Here is an 18013-nt window from a genome sequence, read left to right on the forward strand (position 1 = left end):
TGCCAGTTTCTGTACTAAAAGTTTCTTCTTTGTATATTGGCTGCTTCCCTGTTACCTATAAATATGGTTATTTCCCCATTCTCAAAAAACCCTTAGCAGATCTATTCATCCCCTTTAATTATAATTTTCCTGGCTAAACTTCTTGAGAAAGTCAGTTATAATAGGTATGATTGCTTCTTTTCTCTCTTTTCTAAAACTTATTGGAAATCTCAAATTGAATAACCTATAGAGAGCTTAAGGTGAATCATAATAGAAATTCAGTAAGGATAAATGTAGTCTTTTATACTTAGGTACAAAAAAAAAAAGTCAGCTGTACAAATACATGATGGGAGATTAATGAAGACTGGTGTAGGGAATAGTAGAGTTTGCCTTAGAATCAGGAAACCTGGTTTCATTTTCCTTGGGCCTCTAACATATTCTTACTACTATACTTGCGCAAATCCTTTCATTAATCAATATCCTGTGCAATCCTTTATGATTATGAGTTATGGTATGGTTGATGATCAGCATGATAAAAGGCATTTCCTCCTTGGGAGTTCCCCTGTAATATATCTAATCTGTGGTGGTGGTGGTGGTGATTGTTTTTATAGTTTCTATTGTAACCAAGGCACTATAGCATGTCAGCTTACTACACATCTTCTTCAGTTATCGACTATACAAGCTAGATTGAATAGAATGTAGCCTTCATTTCTGACTTCCTAATCATCAGTATTCCCTCAAACACCCAAACTTCCTAGTTCTTTAGTTTAATCATTTTCCATGATCTGTTCCTACATTCAAAAATAGTCATGCCCTTTATCTTGTCACTACCACCCAAGTGTTATACATCTATATTCAGGAACCTGGAAATCCTTTTATCTGATCATAATCTGTTGTCTTTGCATCTTTCCCTCTGCTTTAAAACTCCTAACTCTACTGTTTACGATCACATGACCTCTAATCCAGCCTTTCTTTCTCAACCATTTTCCCTGCACTAGCTATCCTCTCCTTCCTTTTCTCCCCTTGACTCTTTGGAAAACCAGTTCACCTTTACACTATGCTTCATTTTCTTTTTTTCTTTTTCTTTTTTTTTTTTGACAGTACATATGCATAGGTAATTTTTTTTTTTTTACAACATTATCCCTTGTACTCCCTTCTGTTCTGAATTTTTCCCTTCCTTCCCTCCACCCCCTCCCCTAAATGGCAGGTATTCCCATACATATTAAATATCTTATAGTATATCCTAGGTACAATATATATGTGCAGAACCGAATTTTGTTATTGTTGTTGTTGCAAAGGAAGAATTGTATTCAGAAGATAAAAATAATCTGGGAAGAAAAACAAAAAAATGCTCACAGTTTACACTCATTTCCCAGTGTTCCTTTTCTGGGTGTAGCTGATTGTGTCCATCATTGATCAATTGGAATTGGATTAGCTCTTCTCTATGTTAAAAATATCCACTTCCATCAGAATACATCCTCATACAGTATCATTGTTGAAGTGTATAATGATCTCCTAGTTCTGCTCGTTTCACTCAGCATCAGTTCATGTAAGTCTCTCCAAGCCTCTCTGTATTCATCCTGTTGGTCATTTCTTACAGAACAATAATATTCCATAACATTCATATGCCATAATTTACCCAACCATTCTCCAATTGATGGACATCCATTCATTTTCCAGTTTCCAGCCACTACAAAAAGAGCTGCCACAAACATTTTGGCACATACAGGTCCCTTTCCCTTCTTTAGTATTTCCTTGGGATATAAGCCCAGTAGTTATGCTTCATTTTCTAGTCTCTTGCTTCCTTATCCTGACTCTGATCATGCCCTACCAAGGGCCAATCTTACTCCTTTTCCCTGAACAGAACTAGAGAATACCTTGGAGTCAAGCTGACTGAATCCATCACCCCAGTCTATATTTATATAATAAAAAATCAGCTGAGCAGTGACATTAACTGGATCACCACTTTAGCAAGGCAATCTATTTATATAATGTTAGCAAACTTTTTTATACAGGACCATAGTATCTAGGTTTTGTGGGCCAAGAAAAAAAAAATCAAGAATTCTTACAGAATATAGGAGGTACTTATATAATGAAATAAAATAAATCAAATTTTTTTAAAAATTCAAAAGTAATAACTGACTACAAATTTTTGTTATATAAATGTACTACTAAGAAAAATGGAATTCTTTTGGGGAGGATGACATTTCACTTAGTTGAGATTTTCCCTAATTGTCAAAATTGATTGCAAGGTGCTACCAAAAACTACTTTCAATCTACCAGCATATGATTTTAATTGAGTATATTCATTGCTTGGAAGGTATCTACAAGAATTATATTAAATTCTTCTCTTGATATATGCCTTTTATGATATCATTACATTGCAGATTAATTACTTCCTATTGAAGATTAGGTGGAAGCTCCTCATTTGCACAGTTAAATGGATTTTGAAATTTGGAAATTCCTTTTGCATTTTCATCAAGGATTGAAAAATGCTGCTGGAACTGTAGTTTGAGTTCAAGAAATAGCAGGTCCAAATTTGCATGAGATTGATATTTTATACATTTACGGAAGTTTGATGTTTTGATCAAAACATTAGTTGTTATAAAATTGACTATCACAGTATAAGTTTTACACATCAGTGCTATTTTGCCTTGTAGTTTAGGTTGAATTCATTAAGAAACATTATCAAGTCTACAGCAAAAATAAATTTCATAAACCAGTGAATATTTGATAATATTCAATATTGAATAATATTGAAGACAATTCTCAATCAGACATATTTGTTATACTAAAGTTATAATGAAATTTCCCCCCTACTCTTTCTTTTCTTGTTTTAAAATGATGGGTCAGCATTGTTAATAATAAATAAAACATCATGATACAATGATGTGATGTGCATGTCACGTGAAATGCTGTTGTGATAATTGTATCGCTGCAATTTGTAGCACTGTGAGCAGCTGTGTGAAATAGAGAGCCAAATAAATTCTCTATTGTAATTACTTCTGCCATTGTAGTATAAAAGGAGTCATAGATAATAGATAAATGAGCATGACTGTTTTCCATTAAAACTATGGACATTGAAATTTGAATGCCAGATTGTTGACCACTGATTTTATACCTCTCTAAACAATATACTATACTATTTACCACAGTAGCTTTTCTAAACCTTTTCATCCTTTCTTAAATCTCTTATTGCTCCCTCTCTCCATAGCTTTTCAGCTGAGAACATTGCTTCATATTTCACTGAAAAAGCTGGTCATTCTCTGTGAGAACTCTATATTCTCTCTTTCTCATAAATCTCATATTTCATCCTTCTCTTCCATCTCACACATGAAAGTAGCCCTTCTACTAAGACAAACACTATGTACACATACAAACCTATTTCATTTTGTCTTCTCCAGCAGATTGGAAAACTATTACTGGATCTTTCCATAACCTTTAGTTATCATTTTAGATCTTTCTCCTTTCCCTGGCTAACCTCCTGGAGAAAGTCACTTACAATAAGTGCTTCTACATCTTTTATTTTTTTTCTAACCACTTATCAGACATCTCAAATTGAATGTCTTGTAGAGAGCTCATATTAAACATGTCAAAAATAGAACTCACATCCCTAAACCCTATCTTCTTCTAAACTTTCTCACTGCTCCTGAGGGCTTCTTATGTGTGTCTAGTCACCCGGCTTATAAGGTAGGTGGCATTCTCAACTTCCATCCAGTCAGTTGCCACATCCTTAGATTCTATCTCTCCATCATCTTCACCATCTCCCTTCTCTCAACAAAAAACCATTTGCCATCATGATACAAGTCCTCATCGACTCATAGCTGGATTATTGCAGCAGCCTCCTCATTATTTCCTTGTCTCAAGTATCTCCCAATTCCTGTTCAGTCTCTATTGGCCAAAGTTTTCTTCCTTAAGCATAGACCTGATCATGGCACACCCTCTACTGACTCTTACAATTCCCTTGCTTCTCTCTTTCCTCTAGGATCAACTATAAAATACTCAGTTTGACTTTTAAAACTCTTCATAATATATCTTCCTACTTTTCTAGGTCTATTGAACCTTAGTCTTCTCTATATGCTCTGTAATCCAGAAATACTGGCCTCCTTGATATTTTTCATACAAGATGCTGAATATCCTGATTTCTAGCATTTTCCTTGATTTTTCCCTATACTTGGAATTCTCTTTCCTAATTCCCACATCCTGGCTTCCTATAAGTCTTCTCCCTTCAACCAAAAGCCTTTCTTAGTCTCCCTCATAGCTAGTGTCTTACCCCTGTGATTGCTTTCCTTCTATCTTGTTTATCTTTAATATGAATAGTTTGCATATTGCAAGAATGGCTAAAATCTAGCAAATTTTTAATTAGATTTGCCTGAAGAAAAACTGTGCTAAGGCTAGGAATCACAGTTTCCAATTTCAGGAATCCTTCTTGCAAATGTTGGTCATTTATCATAAGGGCAACTTGCAAGAGCATATTTCTGACATGGTGCAACTCATCACTATTCCTAGTAAAACAACTCTGAGTGCATGTCCTAAAATACTGGGCACCATCTTTGTATACAAAGTTCAAACCATCATGTTGACTAAAATACTTTGGTTTATTTAAAAGGGCCTACTAGCAAATTTCTTTTTGAGAAATGCCAAAAAGCAAATCATTAGTCTTAATAACATGCCTACTCAAATCTGCTCAGCTTTATGTCCAAGCACCTAAGTCATTTTGAGGGCAAGATAGTCTAGTGCAGTCTTAAGCCACAGAAGGAAGATTCAACTAAAGAATTTTAGGAGGCTAAATATTTTCAGAGATATATTGGGTATTTTGGTCCACCATGACTTCAGGGTGTGCCCCCCCCCAACCACCACCTCAGGTGGGTGTGAATCCTCAGGATAGCCAATTCAGGGAGATTAAGGTTAGTTTTTGAAAAAAATTATTAATATAGGATGCAAAACTTCCATATTTTTAATTTAGGTGGTTAATTGTAATTCTTTGAACATGTCCCATTATATATAGGTATATAAATACCTATATCTTTCTCAAAACAGCCTATTTCTGCCTAAAAGGTGGAGCATAGAATCTTTCTTCCACAGAAGAAAAGTTGCCAAAACTAAGTTGGGAAAAAAAAAACAAACAAAACCCAGATGAATTCCATCTGATTTTTATGAATTGATCAATTTAAAATGCAATTATGCTAAGGACATGTGATTTGTATCAGTGGAGGGCACTCTAACACAGATCACATTATCTATGACTCTGGGTATTAATTGAATCCCAGGGAAGTTTAATAATTTATCCAGAGTCACACAGTTCCAAGATAGGATTTGAACCATAAGGCTTCTTGATTCATTCCAGCACTGTACTATGCCATTTGGCCTCAATGAATAGAAAACGTTTTGCTCATTGATTAACAGAAACTTCTGTCAGTATTTGAAAAGGTTAAAAGTTTACCTAATCTACCCTCATCCTCCAACATACCCATATACATACACACATATAAAAACCTTTCTAAAGTTTTCTTTGTGCTTTACTATGGACTTTGAAGTCCTTTTCTGATACTTCATAGTGCCATCAAGGTGACCTGAGTTTTTGAAACTTATGAGAAAAGAGTATAATGTTAGGATTACCAGGTGAGAACTCAGGTTGTCTGGACAGTGACAAGGTGAGAACTCAGGTTGTCTGGACAGTGACAAGGTGAGAATTCAGGTTGACTTGACAGTTCTCTGGCTCAGACCTTTGGGAGTTTACACCTTAGGAATTCTAGGAGGAGCAAGCTCATTGGTTGAAGTAATGTTTCCCAGAAGCCCTTGCGTTATCCCACGCCCATTCTCTGGGAGGATAAAAGAAGGGCAGCATTGGGTCTGAGAGAATGGACTCTGGGATAAATTCTTGACGCCAGGCAGGCTGAAAGGAGACCAATCTGATTTGAGAAAGGACAAGAGTTGGAGGAGATTCAGAGCTCCCAAGAAACCTGTGCACAGAGGAAAAGATTTTATAGATCTCCTCCCAGAGAAGGATTATAATTGAGCAGACGACCAGACCCTCACAATTCAAGAACTTTACAGCATAAGGCTTTTTTAGGCAAGAAAAAATCTCTTAACAAAGGCCTAGTAATTGACTATATCTATTGTGTGAAGACTGGTACAGTTATATTCAGGAGAGGGTTAGCATCTTAGCTATAGGGTGATGAATTTTTTAATCACAATAACTCCCCAAACTATCTGATATTATAGAAGAAGGGTGATCTGAATTAGTTGGAAAGGTTCTGATATTTCTGACATTTATTGTTAAATGTTCTTATGTCTTCCGAATATATTATTTTGTAGGTGGCTGTGGCAAGTACAATAATTATTCAGAATATTGGAGGTAAGGAAGTATAAGTTCAGTTTTCATGACTTAATAATTATTTCTTATTTTGGTTTTGGATGTTTTTGTGATTCTGAACAGTTTCTGTGTGACCCTTGAAATTACATTGCCCCAGTAGGCATATGTGATTCATCTTGTTGCTACTATTGTTGCAATTAAATCTAAGCACCAATGATCTGAGCAGCTAGATGACACAGTGCTCTAGGCTTGGAGTCAAAAAAAGGTTCAATCTAGCCTCAGGTACTTACTAATTGTGTGACCTTGGGCAGGTCTCTTAACCTCATTTACCTCCGTTTTCTCATGTTTAAAATGAGCTGGAGAAGGAAGTGGCAAACTGCTCTAATATTTTTGCCAAGAAAATCCCAAATGGTGTCATGAAAAGTTGGTCATGACTAAAAGGACTGAACAACAGCACCATTGCTCCAGTCGGGGTCTTAAATCATGGTCCTATTTCTGTTGTAGAACTGGACCTATAATATGCTTTTGTGACAATAGTGAGTTCCTTCATAATGATCTCTTCAAACTAAATTTTATGTCAAAGATAAATTGTCTTTAGTGAGGCAGACATACTAATATGATTGAAGTGGAGGAGGCAGGTGGGAGAAACATTGGGTAGGAACAAATGTGGCAACTATGATATAGCCATTTTGTTCACAAAACTATGAACTAAACTATGAAATCAGATGGATTCCCATTTCAATATTAAATATTACAATGGATATAAAATTGTGAGATTAATGCCAGTTGATAATTAAGTAAATGTGCTAAGCATCTCATCCAAAATATGGAATTCTTGTACAAAATTTAAAAATTTCCATAAATGATAGCAACTTAATTATTTTGTATTGTTTGCCAGACCACCAAATAAATGTTAATTATACAAAAAACTATATGGAAAAAGTTTATTGATTTTTTTTTCTAATACAAGATTATATAATCAAAAGAAACTTGAATCCTGTTTCTTGTACATAATAATTCATAACCTTTTATGTTGTTAGTTTTAATAAAGTTCAGTTTTGAAACCTGAAGCCATGGGCAGTCACACATTGAGTATTGCTCAACATCCATCAAAAATTGTGCTTGCCACTCTGCTTGGAAGTCCTGAACTTCATAAGATTTAATTAATATTTTGATTCTTTGAATTCCCATGAAAAAAAAATGGGTTTTTTATTTGTTTATTTTGCTTAGAAAGACTTATTTTCCCCATCAGCATTTGTTATAGTCAAAAAAATCAACCTCTCACTTTTTCAATCAGTATACCTGCCTGTACTAATTTGGATTGATTTGAGTGATGTTCCATTCTATAATATGAAACTAGAATTTGTTGTATTCAGTCTTTCATTGTGACACTTAGAAGATTCTTCTCCTAAATCAGAATGTTACTAACATACTAGATTTGGCCAGATCTACTTAAAATGGCTTACTATTGTCTGAATTTGGAATGTAATTTTTAATAGTAGCATTTAAATTTGTTTTTTCATGTAGCCTTTCTTCAAGAAGGTGATAGACTGATGGGTGGAAATGACAATGATGTCAAGTTTGGCTAAGGATAATTCACTTTAATAAAATTTACACAAAGATTAAAAGTGAAACTGGAGTTTGCAATCTGATGATAGAATAAAATGTAAATAAATAAGATATAAGGGAAAGTGTAGTAAGGACAGAGTGTTGTGAAGAATTTGATAAGTAAGAGAAGTGGGAGGAAGGAATTAGGGAGGACTTTCATGGAAAAGCTAGGCAAATATAGCACTAGGCTCACAGTCAGGAAAACCTGAGTTTAAATCAGGCCTCAGACACTTAGCTTAGAAGTAGGAAATAGAATATCATATATAAGGAAGACTAAGAAGGCCGTTATGAAGATAGTAATGTGTAATAAAGCAGGAAAGATAAGTGGATACCAATTGATGAAGGACTTTGAATGCCAAACAGAGGAGTTTGTATTTAATCCTAGACATGTTAGGTAAGGAGTCTATTTATGTAGTCAGACCTATAGTTTAGGAAAAATCACTTTTGCAGTTGTATGGAAAATAGACTGAAATAGAAAGAGATTGATTATATGATATAAAGTAAAGTTGAAGGAATTAGAGATCATTAAAAGAACTCTGGCTTGTGGAAGATGAATTAAATTTGTTCTGCTTCACCCTAGAATTCTTTTCACTTCCACAGTATACCTTGTATATGTTGTTCTCTCTCATAGCCACTTTCCTGATTCAGGCACTTTTTATCTGCATTATTGCAATAGTCTTATAATTGGTCTCCCTGCCTCCTGTCTTTTCCTTCACCAGTCCATTTTACCACATAGCTGCCAAAAAATTATACCTAAAGCACAGATCTGTGTCATTCTCTTGCTCAAGAAACTGGAAAAAACACAGCCTCTTTTCTTTGGCTTTTTAAAAGCCCCTCATAATAGAATATTGGCAAAAAATATTTTTCCTTAAATGACAGTCACTTTTTTCTTGTATTTTTTAAAATAAGTCCAATTAGATAATAAATCTTTTTATTGTTCCTCTTATTAATATTAATAATACATAATAAGCAAAGTACTTGTTCAATGTTTTGTAAATATGTATATCCCAATTCACAGAACCTATCTTTGAGTAAAACTTCTCAGTTGTCTACATTACTTTATTTTCTAAACATATTGTGGCATACCCTGCCATATGTAAGAAGGCCCTACCCAGCAACACCAAAGATTCATCTAGGTTCAGATTCATGAGGGAGAATGAAAGCTATTTATTGAAATGAGAAAGTTATTTGAACACCGTTAGCAACAATTTTCTTTGTTGAGAATGTGGTACCAAAATTTTATGGAAAGCCTACTCTGCTAGCTGTGAATACATACTGTGATGTATCAATCAGCATTTATCTATTTACAATATAAGTATCACACTGTTTGGGAAACATTATTTTAAAATATCTCTAACAATTTTTTTTTAAAAATTAGACTAAATTAAGAGATCTTGTTTCAAGGACTAGTTAGAATAAATTACATGCCATAGCCAGACTATTACTGCACATGCTGAATGAAATTGGAGAGCAAGTTATTTTAGTAAGAACTGTGGAAAATGGATACCCATGTAATAAAATAATAAATGTTTGTTGAACTGAACTGAATTCAGAGCAGTTAATGATCTACAGCCAACACTAACAGTTTTGTAGCATTAGGAACCTGAAGTATAGAAATGGGAAGGGAGGGCTAAAGAATTACTGTTTAGTGGCTGAAAAGTGGCATTTGTTGAAGAAAGGGGGTCATTTTTGATGAGAGATCTATTCAGACAAATAAACATCTGGAAGTTTTAATATGTACGAATGTAATTTGAAGGCAGAAAGCATGGGCTTAGAGAGTTTGGATTTGGTAGGTTAATAGCAGGAGGAGCTGTAGTAGAAAATAAGTAGTCTCCCTCAGGGAGTTCATTCAACCATATATGAAATATTATATAATTCCTTCTCCTTCCCCCCCCCAAAAAAAAAAAAACCAGGATTTGGACAGACTTAGTTATGTATGTAGCTGATTGCTAAAAGCAGATAACATAATAGTGGAATTCTCCAATTTAGGCATGTATGTAAACCCCCAAATCTACCGCTCACTTAGACCAAAGAAAATCTTTTTTGCCAGTGTGCAGGAATATCAATATATTTATTTGTAACTTCATTTTGTATTGATTCTGAAAATATGTCTATGTTCACATAATATAATCTTAGGTAAGTTGAACAAAATCATAGGCAATTATTTCCTACTGTTAGAAACATGAAGTATGCCTGAAAATTATAATCTTTGTATATATTTAGTCAAAATCATAGGTACTAAGAATCTTGAACATTAGTAGTAGTGTTGCCCTTCCAAAAATTGTTTTAAATGACCCAAATTTTCATAAAATCAGATCCTGTTACATAAAATTAGATTGGGTACAATATTGAATGAGTTCATTTGTAATCTAAGTCTTAGAAGTAAAGCAGAGGACTGGCACCTTGAGCCTCCAGTTTCTAAATCTAAAGGTACTAAACAAGCTCAATTGTAGTCAAGGCTAGGAATTTTAACGTTTTGATCAGGCCTTCTGATTTTGTCTTTTGGGGGAGCTTGTAATTCTAGGTAGAAAATCTTTGATAAGTTCAGTCACTTATAAGTTTTTCCTTGATGTGGAAAATTGAAATTTCCCGTTTCAGGTACAGATACTGAATTGCTTTAGATTTTCTTTCTGCCATAGAAAAGAGTGTGAATTGCCTTAATGGAAGGAAATGAGAATTTAGGCAGTACCCTACTGTCACAACTCCCTCTGCTGGTCTGTTTAATCTAAAACGGCAACAAACTTTTGTTATTTAATCAGTTCCCTTTTTAATAGCCTCCTCCAAAAAAATCTACCAGCCACAGCTATCTTTCCCTATTTTCACTATATCTTTTCTGTTGAAGAGTTCACCGACTTCTATTCAAGAGCAAAACAGTTCAAAAAAAAATACAATTTGAAGATTAGTTTTTAAATATTTATGCAAAATGTAAGTAAGAATTATCTTTGCACCTAGGACATTGCTTTGTACATGATAGCAACTTAATGTACACAATAGGAACTAACATTTGAGTGAAAGAATTTTATAAATTTACTATAAACTTTGCAAAGTAGCATATCTACCTATATTATTCTTTTTTGCCTTACTCTACACATGGGTCCTCCATGATGCTGGGCAAGATTTGTCAGTTGTAGAGCAGCCACTGTATTTTGAGAGACAGAAGATTTGTCTCTTGCTTACTTCCATTAGCTTTCCATCCGTGTACTTCCATTATATTCCATCAGCTACTTACTTCCATTAACCTTTATGAGCCTTAATTTCCTTATCTGTAAAAACAGGGATTTGAGTGATTTCTAAGGTCTCTTCCTACTCTAACATTTTATGATTCTATATAATGGATGAATGAATGAATTGAAATTTAACTGAAATAAATCATTATGATGGTGCATAATTTTCTAAATAGTAAAAATTTTTGGATTTCTATGTAGATTGAAGGCTCTGTCTTGACCCTAATATATACATTTTGTTTAGGTTTTTCATCAGTGAGGGAAAATATTTTTTTTTTATTATATATATATATATATATTTTATAATATTATCCCTTGTATTCATTTTTCCAAATTACCCCTCCTCCCTCTATTCCCTCCCCCCGACGACAGGCAATACCATACATTTTACATGTGTTATAATATAGTCTAGGTACAATACATGTGTGCGAATATCATTTTCTTGTTGCACAATAAACATTAGAATCCGAAGGTACATGCAACCTGGGCAGACAGATATTAGTGCTAACAATTTTCATTCCCCTCCCAGTGTTTCTTCTCTGGGTGCAGCTACCCCTGTCCATCATTGATCAACTGGAAGTGAGTTGGATCTTCTTTATGTTGAAGATTTCCACTTCCATCAGAATACATCCCCATACAGTATTGTTGTTGAAGTGTACAGTGATCTTCTGGTTCTGCTCATTTCACTCAGCATCAGTTGATTTAAGTCTCTCCAGGCCTCTCTATATTCCTCCTGCTGGTCATTTCTTACCGAGCAATAATATTCCATAACCTTCATATACCACAATTTACCCAACCATTCTCCAACTGATGGACATCCATTCATCTTCTAGTTTCTAGCTACAACAAAAAGAGCTGCCACAAACATTTTGGCACATATATGTCTCTTTCCACTCTTTAGTATTTCTTTGGGATATAATCCCAGTAGTAGCGCTGCTGGGTCAAAGGGTATGCACAGTTTGATAACTTTTTGGGCATAATTCCAGATTGCTCTCCAGAATGGCTGGATTCTTTCACAACTCCACCAGCAATGTATTAGTGTCCCAATTTCCCCACATCCCCTCCAACATTTGTCATTATTTGTTCCTGTTATCTTAGCCAATCTGACAGGTGTGTAGTGGTATCTCAGAGTGGTCTTAATTTGCATTTCTCTGATCAGTAGTGATTTGGAACACTCTTTCATGTGAGTGGATATAGTTTCAATTTCTTCCTCTGAGAATTGTCTGTTCATATCCTTTGACCATTTATCAATTGGAGAATGGTTCGGTTTCTTATAAATCATGGTCAGTTCTCTATATATTTTGGAAATGAGACCTTTGTCAGAACCTTTGTTTTTAAAAATATTTTCCCAATTTGTTACTTCCCTTCTAATCTTGTTTGCATTAGTATTATTTGTACAGAAACTTTTTAGTTTGATGTAATCAAAATCTTCTATTTTGTGATCAATAATGATCTCTAGTTCTCCTCTGGTCATAAATTCCTTCCTCCTCCACAAGTCTGAGAGGTAGATTATCCTCTGTTCCTCTAATCTATTTATTATCTCCCTCTTTATGCCTAAATCATGGACCCATTTTGATCTTATCTTGGTATATGGTGTTAAGTGTGGATCCATATCTAATTTCTGCCATACTAATTTCCAGTTGAGGGAAAATATTTTTAAACTCAGATTTGAGATCTTATACAATATCAAAATTTACACACACACACACACACACACACACACACACACACACACACAAACATAGTTTTTCTTGCCTGTAGTGCATCTCTTTGTTTTGGGTTGACTGACTAATCCTTTAAGAAGATGCTAAACTTCCCCAAGTGCTGAAAACCTAAATCTCTTTTAAAAATAGCTGTAAGTAATCCTTACTTCATACTTTTATTTGAACTGTTTAGCCAAAAAGTTAATTACCTTTGTTTAAACTGTTGGTTTCTAATGCTGAGTTCTTCCAATTAGAGATATTTTAAAGAAGCTCTTAGTCCAGTTTAATGATGGCAATTAAAACAAATTGGTGAGCATTTTTACAGTGCTAAAGAATTTCTTGTAATTTTTTGGAGTGTTTTTAGTAATTTTTTTTTTAAAGTTTAATTTTTCAGTGCAATAAGAGCATTGACTTGGGTAGAAGAGAGCCAGTTTTGGAGTCAGAACTATCTGTGTTGAGTCTTCTTGGATCCATATTGTGTGACTGAGGCAGCCTGACCTTTTTGCTCCCAGGCAACTTGTTGAAGACTGAATTACAAAACTTTTGTTGGAGTTGGGAGTTGGTAAACTCCCTAAATCAATTAAGTAATGAAATCTTGTTTTAATGTTTAAAAGGTGTCTCTGAGAGAAAACTAGCAAAGAAGGGGGACCATAATTATAGAAATAAATTAAGATGCACAAATATTCAGCTCTATTGAGCTATTTTGTTGTAGACATTTAACTGTATGATAGTTTTGGTGTCTGTATAAAATGTGTCTGGATATGTTCTAATATCTATAAAACTAGGTCATCCCTCTATCTCACAAAGAAATAAAGCATTGGATTAATACAACTATATATGTTTTTCAAATGTAATTAACAAAGTAATTCTGAGTAATTCTTTTTTATTTGGCCTTTTTCATTTTTCTGTCTTCTGTGTGCTTGTTGCATAAGTTTATAATCTTAGAATTACCTGGTAAAGAAGAGATTAAATGACTTAGAGATAGAATAAATAGAGTGTCAGACTTAGTGTCTGGAAAAGGGTGGAGTTCAAATCTTGCTTCTGACATTTGCCTAGATAATGTAACCTTGTACAATCACTTAAAGTCTTAGTTGCTCATCTGTAAAATGGATTAATAATACCTATAATATTTACCCTTATACGTACCTTACAGGATGGTTGTGAGCTCAAACAAGAATGTATGGATACTTTGCTCATAAAACACTTTGCAACCGTTAAAGCACTATAATACTACATTTGTATCATAATTTACTATGCTGATATAGCTAACCTGTCAGTCAGTACTTGAACAAAAGTCTCACTACAGATACAGTCCTCTACTAATCTATTTAGCCCTTTATATAAATATCATATCTGTCATATAAATATGGTTTGCTTTTTATCTTATTGTTTCTTTTCCATTTTGTATGCTCTTTAATGCAAGAGGTTTTACTCTATATAGTTGAACAACAAATCAATGAAGTAGACAAATATATTTTCGCCCTTTTAGTAGTTTGTTTGTTTTTTTAATCATTTTTACCCTTCATTTAAAAGGAAGAAGAGAATTTCTGTTTAGTAAATGTGGTGAAATTGAATGACTTGTAATTGCTGAATACCTGTCATCAAGGAATGTCTTAAAGCACTCATATTGGCCTTGGTGGGGATACCAGAGCCACTTAACTATATTTCCATAACCATACCTCCTACAGATGACCCTGTTATGGCTCTTAATTTAGAGTACAACATGGTATATGTTTTATTAAGGTATTACTTATATTGTCTGTGTCAGTGAAAATCACTTACAAATCCCTTCATATGCCCTCTCCCTAAGATACATTTAAAACATTTCCTTATGCCATTAATGGAAGACATGAAATGAAAGGTGTGGCAGCTGTTTGGTCTGGGCAACATTTTAAGTGAAAATAATGGAGATTTGAGTCTTTTGCATTGATACTATCTCTTCAAGATCTTTTCCATTTATAGTTATAAAGTTGATTCTCCTATGCAAATGAGCTGAGATTTTTTTAAATCTTAATTTGATGACCAAGATAGGTGCTAATCTGTACATAAAAATGTAATTGTAGATACACACACACATACACACACACACACACACATATATATATATATATATATATATATATATATATATATCTTGCTGTTAACTTTTTGATAGTGAATTCAACAGAATAACTAGCACGGAATCATTTGTTTCATTCTTGATGTGTTTTTGTTGTACAGAACTACATGTTTTTTATACCTCTTAAGACATAGTCTTAACAAAATCTCAAAGGGAAGGATTAATTTTTTTTTATTATTTGTTTCATATCTATAGAGATCTTTTGAGAGAAAGAATACAAATATTTTATGTATGCAATTTTCTTGAGGCAAAAATGATTCACTTTTTCAAACTGGAATTCAGTGAAATTGGACTCCTATTTGAAAACAAAGGAGTAACCTACAACAAAGGATATATGTGATCAAATGATTAGCCAGAGGGAGTAGGAATTGATAGGAAGAGTGACAGATTGTATATTACTAGGAAATCTGATCTTTAAATTAATTGAACCCTTCTATTACTCAAGAGCCAAAAGAAATAATAGGAATTTTTTGAAGGAGATAAATGTCTGAAACTTTAGAAATGTGTGTGTGTGTGTTGGATTAATTCAAGCAAGAGAGATTGATGGAGAGATAATAAATTACATTGTATAGAAAGTCTGCATTCCTAGTTTTCAGGAATACTCTTGTCTTTCATTCTTTACAAGATGTATTTAAGTAGCCTTAGGCCAGTTTCAGAAACTTTACTTCATGATTCTCATTATCACACCATATGTGCATAGTTCTTTGGGATAAAGTATTATAAACAAAGATTCCATATTTTTAAACCTAAAAATCTAATCTAAATCTTCCTAAAGAAAATTGATATCTTCTTTATTCTGTAGATATGAACAATTTAAAACATCTTTGACACAATATACCAGAATGACAAAACAGGAATGTTACCATAAAAGAAAGATAGATTTTTCTAAGTTATTATGGTTTTAGTCAACAGTTGTGCTTAAAGATGAAGTAAAGAAAGGAACAATCATAGAGCAAAACTGAACAAAAGTCCATTACCAAGAGATGATTATTTTCTTATTTAGTGACCTAAGAACTATTTTTAACTTAACCTTGTTATAGATATATGTCCTTTGCATCATAGATTATACAAGTGTGCAAATCAAAAAATATATGTAGCTTTATATAAATTTTCCACATTCTTCATAATTTTATACTGTGTTTCAATATTTAAAAAATTAAATACTTCTTTACATAATATTAAAACTGGTTTTAATATTATGGAAGACCGTTTCTATGCTCTTTTAGAAGAAAACATAATGCCTAGATTTACTATATTAAGGTGAAATTTAATTTTGTTTTAAAAAGAATATATTTAAGAGCTTTTTTTTTTCCTCCTTAAAAAGGGGGTGGGTGAGAGGAATATAACCAAGCTGCACTTAAATTCAGTGATTCTTTTTCATTTTATTTAGTTTTTACTTACTTAAGGAGGGAACTGATTTTAAGGAATGGAAATCATGTGAACCTTGGAGGAAGTAGCCATTCCATCTTTGAGCTTTTGGTAGCAGGGAAGAAAGCTGGGAATAATCTAACATGCACCCTGAATTTTGAGAGAAGAGATTTCTAAAGTTTGAGAAAAAGAATAAGTAAGATCTCAGGGACTAAATACTTTAAGATAGGAAGACCTTAAGTATGACAATCAGAAGACATAAAGAACTTTTGAGAGAAGGAAAAAAGAATCTAGAGAACCCAATGTGGATACACTAGAAACTCACCAACATAAAATTTAAAGAGCTTTGTAAGTAAACAAGGGCAAGTCACAGAGGATGAACATGTGAGGACATTATCTTGGGGAGTGCCAAAAGTCAAAACTGGTAAATTGAGAAGTATCAAAAAGGTTTTTTTTTTTTTTTTTTTAAGAAAATAGGAACCAAGGAGGAAGAAAAAGGCAGAGCTGCTCAACTTTTTTTAGATTCTGTTTTCTGTACCAGAGAATAATTTTTGAACTAGAAAGGAGGGGGAAAAAAGGTTAATAGGGAGTTTATAGAATACTAAGATAAGTTAGGAGTTAGTAAAAGAACACCTACCCTTGATAAATTCAAGTCTCTTGGCCAAGATGAACTACATTTTTGGATATTCAATAAAAGGGGAGAGCTTATCTTCAAAAATATTGGAAGCTCCCAGAGAATGAGAGAAAGGGTCCTGTTTTTGTTGTTGTTTTTAGGTTTTATTGTTGTCTTTTGGATTTTTTAGCCTAGTTATTTCCCCTTTATTAAACAATCAAACATTCCCTACCTCCATTGGAGTACCCTATTTTATAAAGAAAAATACTGTAAATAAAACCAATTGATAGTTACTTTATCTGACAGCATAGACCATAGTCCACATCTGTAGCCCTCCACTTTCCTGCTGAGAGGAGAGTTGCAATGACCATAATTGGTCATTGCAATAAATCAGTATTCAACTTCATTTTATTACTATCACTTATATTATTGTAGTTACATATTCTGCTGGTTCTATTAACTTTACAGTGCTTCATTTCATACATTTCTTCACTTGTTTCTTTGAATTTCTCTTATTTATTTTTTATTTTTTGGTTCATAGCTATAATTTCATTGGTGTATGGAAATCTTAGCATTTATACATAATGATAGGTCTTCTGTAACTTAATGTATTAGAGATTTGACTAAACTATGTAATGTGAAGTGATTTTCTAGTGATCACACAGTCAATAGTCAGAGGTAGAACTTGAACCCAGACTTTCTTGATTCAAATTCATTACTTTATCTACTGTGTCACATTACCATTTCATTTCATTGTGAGTGTGAGATAGGAAATGAAGACAACTAGTATAAACTATTTTTTCAAGGAATTTGATTATGAAAAGAATAAAGGATTTAGGATGGTAAACTGAGAGGATAATGAACTTTTCTGAGTATAGAGGTGTTTTTTTGTTTTTTTTTGTTTTGTTTTTAAAGGATGAAAAGATGTGTTTGCAAGCAGCAGAAAAGGTGCCAGTGAATAAGAGATTTATTCTTCATGGGCATTTGTGATTTTTTTTTTTCTTTCTCAATTTTGTGGGGAAAGAGTATTTCTGATGCAACTATGTTTCCATGTATTTCTACAACTAAATTTAAAATTTTAAC

General features: G+C 33.4%; 1 protein-coding gene across 3 annotated transcripts in view; it reads left to right on the forward strand.

The window, feature by feature from the left end:
- The window catches only part of SLC38A6 (solute carrier family 38 member 6), a 66564-nt gene that overhangs the window by 14547 nt on the left and 34004 nt on the right, over window positions 1-18013 (forward strand). For all 3 annotated transcript variants that reach the window (XR_012486502.1, XM_074290299.1, XM_074290300.1), the window contains exon 5: window positions 6298-6337. Coding sequence is in view for 2 of the 3 variants with exons in the window: in XM_074290299.1 (XP_074146400.1) it covers window positions 6298-6337 (40 nt within the window). In the remaining variant the exon portion in view is untranslated. The remainder of the gene's footprint in view (window positions 1-6297; window positions 6338-18013) is intronic.

The sequence above is a fragment of the Sminthopsis crassicaudata genome, chromosome 2 (genome assembly GCF_048593235.1).
Source record: "Sminthopsis crassicaudata isolate SCR6 chromosome 2, ASM4859323v1, whole genome shotgun sequence".
Classification (NCBI taxonomy): domain Eukaryota; kingdom Metazoa; phylum Chordata; class Mammalia; order Dasyuromorphia; family Dasyuridae; genus Sminthopsis; species Sminthopsis crassicaudata.